Source organism: Pristiophorus japonicus, chromosome 8 (assembly GCF_044704955.1).
Source record: "Pristiophorus japonicus isolate sPriJap1 chromosome 8, sPriJap1.hap1, whole genome shotgun sequence".
In the NCBI taxonomy this organism is placed as follows: Eukaryota; Metazoa; Chordata; class Chondrichthyes; family Pristiophoridae; genus Pristiophorus; species Pristiophorus japonicus.
The window spans coordinates 191,168,967-191,175,829 of NC_091984.1; the positions used below are offsets into that span (position 1 = coordinate 191,168,967).

Sequence of the window (6,863 nt, forward strand, 5' to 3'; positions counted from 1 at the left end):
AAAAGGGAGGTGCAACCTATAGTACAAGTTTGGTCATTGTCTTTGAGTGCCAAACCCCAGGTCCGTTATGTGCAAATCAAGGATGCACACTATGACTTGTGATTCTAAAGAATGCATCTGCTAGAATTGCACTAGTCAATTGGTCTTTTTATCCATGACTCCAATCTTTCTCTCGCTCTCTCTCTCTCTCTCTCTCTTTCGTTTGCTTTCTAAAGTTTATAGAACACAAAATAAAGACTAGAACAAGTGTGCACTCAGAACATTTTCATTTTTTTTTCTTTCAAACACATATCCATGCAGAAATAATTCCTTTGACTTTAAAGACAATTTGAAATTTGTCTTCAAGCTTTTTATTTATTGGAGCAGAAACTTTAAGAAGCTCAATAATTTTTCCCCCCAGTATAACTGACTGAACCGTCCCAATGCATCCTGGGATATTAGGCACACCGCACATGTTCAGACATTATAACCAGAATTCAACTGACCATGTCATAGCTCGGGCTATAAATATCAAGTCAAAGCCCAGGTAGATGCTGAGGTCTCCAAGTAAAAACTTTAATGGAGGTATTAAAAGACACAAAAGACAAGTCAATAATTCAAGATACATTTAATCATGTTATTTATGAAATATGTACTTTTGATTATTTTTATTTTGGTTAAGCCCTTATTTCAGACATTAGAAATTTCAATTACTGAAGAAAAGGTGGTAGTTGAATTATTTTTTTCAAAAAGCACTTTGAGAGATTTGTGAGAAGCCATTGGCCGGATTGTTCAAGCAGATTATGCAGAATGATGAGTTTACATACTGATTTTTAATTATAAATGTGCACATAGGAATTCATAAAGAAAAAAGTTGACACAATTGTGTGACAAAAATGTGACAAGTGGAAGTCAAATGTCACAAATAGGAAATGTATCCAGATGTAAGATTTTGATTATCAGTCCACTCTGCACTAACACCCATGTTCTAAAGGTGAAAAGCCAATAGTCCAATTCACTAAATGAGAAATCTAATTGTTAAAGCCACAGACGATGGCCAAAGTTGGAAAATGTGCTGAAATGTATTTGAAAGTAATTGAATAAATAATCAATGTGTTATGTTAACATGCCCCAGCTAGTCATTTGTTAAAAAAGACACAAGTTCTGGCATATTACAAAAAACACAGAGATAAAATTATTTTTGCATCTTTTTTGTTAAAAGATTAAATCAAACATTTCTTAATTTTGGTCCCTCTACTAGGTAACTAACATAGAACCCATTCAGCAATGAAGCAACTGTATCTACATTTTGCTAATTCACATTCCAGTGCCAGGGATAACTTCCCATATTGATGGCGTGTATCAACAGCTGCTGTAATTTTTTCTGTATGTGATGCATTGTTAAGTTCTTTTTAGATGACAGTCATCTGTTTCCAGTCTAAGAAAAAGAGCCGGAAACTAAAATAAGCCATATTATTATGAAAAATTTAATGCCTTCAAATGAAATTTATCTGTCCCCTATTTCAAAGAAGGTGTTAATTCTTCTGTTAAATGAGTGGGAAGGGAATTTGATACAAACATATTAAGCATTGTTGCACAGTGTGTTTTCAAGGCCCATATTGCATATGTTCCACGAAAGAGATTGTTAGCTAAAAGCTCATGGAATTGAAGGCAAATTAATGACCTGGTTAGGAGATTGGTTAGACGGTAGAAGACAAAGAATAAGGATAATGAATATGTACTCAAATTGGAATGAAGTGACTAGTGGGGTCCCACAAGTAACTGTGCTGGAACCTCAACTACTCACTACGGGCCCAAATTTGGCCCAACCATTTTTTTTGTCGCACTCACCGGAGATGCGCTGACTTCCTAGGTGAAAACGGCGCCAAAAAGATCTCCCTGGATTCTGGCTGCTCTGTGGCCTCTCCCATGGCTTGGTCTGTCCATTTGGGGGCGGAGCTAGGGCCCTGTGTGAAAAACAGTGCCGGCAGCTCAACGCATGCACACTGGAGGTTTCGTGCATGCGCACTAGCTTCTGCCCCCAGCCAGACAGTCCTCGGAGAGAAGTCCGTCCTCGGAGGGGTCAGTCCTTGGAGAGAAGTCAGTCTTCGGAGAGAAGTCAGTCCTCGGAGTCCTCGGAGAGAAGTCCGGGAAGTCCTTGGAGTCCTCGGAGAGAAGTCCGGGAAGTCCTCGGAGAGTCGAGGAGTCGGAAAGAAAGTCAGAGTCCTGGAGAGAGCATCGGAGTCATAGAGAGTCAGAGAGGAGTTGGAGTCAGCCCGCTGACTTCTCGGGCCGAGTTAGGAAGTTAGGACTTAAGTTTTATTTTTTATTTATTATTGATGGTTTTTAAGCTTCTTGAATGTTGTTGTGAAGTTGTTTAGTGCTTTGCAAGGTCCTCTGTGCTTCCCTTCTAGCCCTCATCTCTGGCTACCTGCGCTGATGTTTTAACTCTCCGCAAGGGTTTTCTGTGCGGCCACAAGTGGCCACATACACTGGTGTAAGTTAGTTTGGAGCAACTATTAGCTGTCCAAACTGGCTTTTATGGCCAAAACGGGCATCGGTGGCTGGTAACGTCTCCTTTTGAAAAAAAATCCTAACTAACTCACTTACACAAATTAAATGTGCAGAATGGGGATTTTTAAGATAATCCAGAAAAATCAAGTTGCTCCAAAAGAAACGGAGCAAATCCTGGGCAAATTTGGGCCCTATATTTATTAATGACTTGGATAATACAATAGAGAGCCAAATATCCAAGTTTGCCGATGGCGCAAAGATTAGTGGCATAGTAAGTTTCCCACTGGTAGGGTATTGTGTAGGACAAGGGGGCATAATCTTAAAATCAGAGTAAGAACATTCAGGAGAAAAGTTAGAAAACGCTTCTTCACAGAAAGTGTAGTAACAGTGTGGAACTCTCTTCCACAAAAAGCAATTGCCAGCTCAATTAATAATTTTAAATCTGAAATCAATAGATTTTTGCTAGCCAAGGGTATTTAGGGATATGAAGCCAAGATGTGTGGATGGAGTTAGGTTACAGATTAGCCTTGGTCTCATTTAATGGCGGACCAGGATCGACGGGTTACTATATTCCTCTGGAAGAACTCCTTAATGGACTTGTTGGGACTGATGTTGGAGGAATTTCCTTCAGTGCACAAAGTGTAGAAAAATCATAAATATGTTCTTTGTAAAGATGTTTGTGACTCTATCACACCTAGCTCATTATCGTCAACCATCCCCTGCGCCCCACCCCCACCCCATAGGCATTATGGAGCATTGTTTTTACTGTCTCTATCCATTTTCATACCAGTCCCCAGAATAAGCAATAAAGTGGGAAAATAATTGTACAAAATTGTAATGCTTGCCTACCTGTCCACTTCGACTTCAGCATCACACTTCTCTGGCATTTTACTGTTCTTCAGTAGATTTAGTACAGGTTCAATTTCTTTAAGAATTTCATCATTCTCAGCTCTTTCATTTATCATCGAGTTGTTAATGTTGGTAGAAGAGGCATCTGTTCCTTTTAAAGAGTTTTCATTAACCAAAGATATCATTTCATTAATCTGAATTAGGAGTTTGGGATCCTGCGGGATCTCATTGCTCCATGTCTCAGACGTTGGGTTAGAGATAACCTTCATCCTTTTATCTTCAGCTTTGAGGTGGTCTTTGTTTTGGGTGCCTTGAATGGGAGAATCACTCATTTTGGTAACAGGAACCAAAGGATTGGTAACACGCACTGTTTTTGTTGTCCCATCACTAGTGAAAGTGGTCTCCAGGTGAGTGGAGAACCCTTCCGGACCCCTCAAAACCAACACCACAAAAGTCTCTGTGGCTATGTTCTTCAGCAGTTCCAAAGCATGCTCATAAGTCACATCTACCATAGGCTTGTCATTGGCAGCCATGATGATATCTCCAACCTGCACTAAACCACTCTCCTCCGCTGTCCCACCACGAATTAGGTCAGAGATGATCACAGGGGGCTTGGAGACACGCTGCTTCACTAGAAATCCGAGACCACCCACCTTACGTTTGAATAGTCGGACAGATATGATGTTTGGTTGCAACTGCTGGACATGGAACTCATTCTTCTCCATGATTCAGACGTTTCTTGGTGGATAAGCGACTATTTAATTTTACTGACTCTCCATGTACCTAGAGCTTTCATCCAACATAATTAACCTGTGATCACACTTGGGTTCTTCCAGTGTCAGGAAAGCTTCTCGTTCACTTAAAGAAACACAATACAGTGTTAGTTGAAAGGGCCTGGTAACTGTTACCGCTGTAATAAAAAAGGAACATTTTCATTCATTACCAGTTGTTTTAAGAAACTTCGGTAAATGCATCCATGAAATAACAGTAAGAGTGAGACCTTTCCATCACAGTTATATTTGTGCAAAATTAAAATGGTTATCTATAAAGAAGAGAATCTCTATGAATCAACTATTTGTTCACATCCTTGAAGTTTCTTGAGACTGAGAAACACCTTGGTACATGCCTAGTATCTTTACTGATAAAATCCACCCTGTGTTTACAGACTAAGCAATGCATTGATGATTGAAAGCTGTAGTATTCATATCAAACTGGTCCCCAAACAAAGTTATGGCAGTAACAACATGTATTGGGTGATTGGCCTTTCATTTCCTGGAACTGACACAAAAAACTTAAGATAAAAAGAGATACTGCAGGTCGAACACACCTTGAAAATGGATCTCAACTACCCGATTATCTTGAATAGAGTTTTACTGGGACTGTAGTTGCTGTCTTGAAAAATAATTAATGATAAAAAAAACACTCCTGGCTGTCATGGCCTTCTGATGGAGAAAGTGTTGAATGTAACATAACGTTCAGTACCTTTCAGTCTCAGAGCTGTTGTGCTGGTCAAAATAAATTTACAATTTTCCTTTCCAATTTTAGTGTCAATAAATTGTCAGAAACCTCTTGTGCATCATAAGCTGTGCTTCTGAAAAAAATAGTGTCTGAGCAAAAGGTAAAGATACTACATCACATATTTGTCAGTCAAATTTTAAGAAGTCTGAATCTAAAATAATTCAATAGTAAAGCCAGTCACCAAGCAAACTTAAACTTTATACACATTTTACATACTTGTGTCAGATTGTGGGTCTGTATAACTGAGGTGACTGAACCTACGTAGGAAAGTAGGACCAAATGACATAAAGTTAAAATACTTAAAGCAGATATTAAAAAGATCTTCTTCGTTTAAAGAGTAGTAAATGTTTGGAATAATAGAAAAACTAGAGAGGCAGGGAATTAGAGGGTTGAGTTTCTCTGGGTGGAATGGTCTGTTTCCTGTCCTTGACTTCTTAGGCAGATTCTCCTCTGTGACCCTGCTGGGACTTCCGCAAGCTGCTGCTTCTCTGTCCGTTGCATGCAAGTGGTGGAGGAGGGATCCAGACCCAGGCCTCCATTAGATTTCCCTCCTGCCTGTCTCATTTACTGCTGCTTCCGGAGCTGCTGTGTGTAAGGTGGTGGTAGGACCCAGAAAGTGGATGTAATGCCCTTTGGCTCCTCCAATTCAGGCCCAGCGCTTACCTTCTGAAGGCCTTAGTCTCAGCTGAGGCCTTCAGTTGGAGCCTTGTTGCAGCCTTCGGGATGCTTCTGCCCCTTTAAGGTCCCCTGCTGCCTCTTCTGGTACTACAGCAAGTGTTCCAACTGCAGCCCCATCTGGATTCCCCTCTCTTTGCACTGTTCCTATTGAATCTGCTCCCTCTTGATGGCAAGAATTCCTCTGGGAGTTCATATTTTAACGTAAATCTCTAACCCAGGAAAATCATCAGGGTTGGGAGTCGGGTGGATTTGGTGTGGTGGAAGGAAGTCTCACCTTGCCAGAACTCGGTATCAAAGAAAAGAATCCTACCCCCTATGTTCCAAACCCGGCTCTGTCTATCACTTAATAACAGTAATTTTAGGTGTCACTACAGTACTCCTATACCCCTACTTGTAATTTTACTCCAATTTTGTTATACCATGTATTATACGTTCACTACACCTTGAAGGAGGGACACTTCAGAATCAGTTTGGGCCTTGTCACCTGATTCACATTCAACAGATTTAGTATCAGTACCAAGCTGAAACCATTTCACACCAATGCTACACAGGTAGTGCGAATGCACCGTGAGATCAGTTCATTTTTAATCCCAGCTTTCAATCCACAACGTAGGTATCTCAAAATAGAAAGTACTGAAATGCAGCCAGTTTCAAATGTAGCCTGAATGGTACATTGGTACAAGATCATCCAACAGAAGTAATGGTAGATCTTTATTTGTGTTGGGCCTTCATGGGTTAATTTTTCTTTTTAGCAGAAGGTGAAGTTGCCGGTAAAAAGAGAAACTTCTAAAGTGTATGATTGTGAGAAATAGATCTACTGTAGCTAATTTCCTTCACTTTGGGCAAGCCAAAAGCCCTAAATGCCAGATTTGTATTCTGAAGTACTCCTTGGCTCTTCTATATTCGAGAAGCCTGGAAAACTTGGGAAGTCAAGTAGTCTTTTGAAAATGTTCTATTTTGATTAAAATTATGACTTCAAATTGCTTTCTTAGTGAAATATATCCTCCTTTTTGACTGGGAATTTGTCGGACATTCAATAATCTAATATGTATTTCATGCTTATTTCGCTCATAGAAAGCCACTGCTCACGTTCCCCTTTTAGGTTGAACATAGTGGCCCAGATTTTGTGGTAAGAATAACAGTGAGGCTATCAGCGTTCACCCTTGTTATGGAGTAACTCAGACAGCAAATTCCGGCATCTGTACATGCGCAGTGAAACGCAGAAATCCAGAAGCAGCTGTCCGAGTTACCCTGCCCTGCCACAAGCTTCGCAATACCGGGACCTCGTCGAGATATTTGGCATTAAAGCACACAAAGTGTATGAA

General features: G+C 40.2%; 1 protein-coding gene across 1 annotated transcript in view; it reads right to left on the bottom strand.

Moving 5' to 3' along the window:
• nos1 (nitric oxide synthase 1 (neuronal)) overlaps positions 1-4,067 on the bottom strand; it is a 100,955-nt gene extending 96,888 nt beyond the window's left edge. The window contains exon 1 of the mRNA XM_070886322.1: positions 3,343-4,067. Coding sequence (XP_070742423.1) covers positions 3,343-4,067 — 725 coding nt within the window. The remainder of the gene's footprint in view (positions 1-3,342) is intronic.
• Between the last annotated feature and the right edge of the window lie 2,796 nt (positions 4,068-6,863).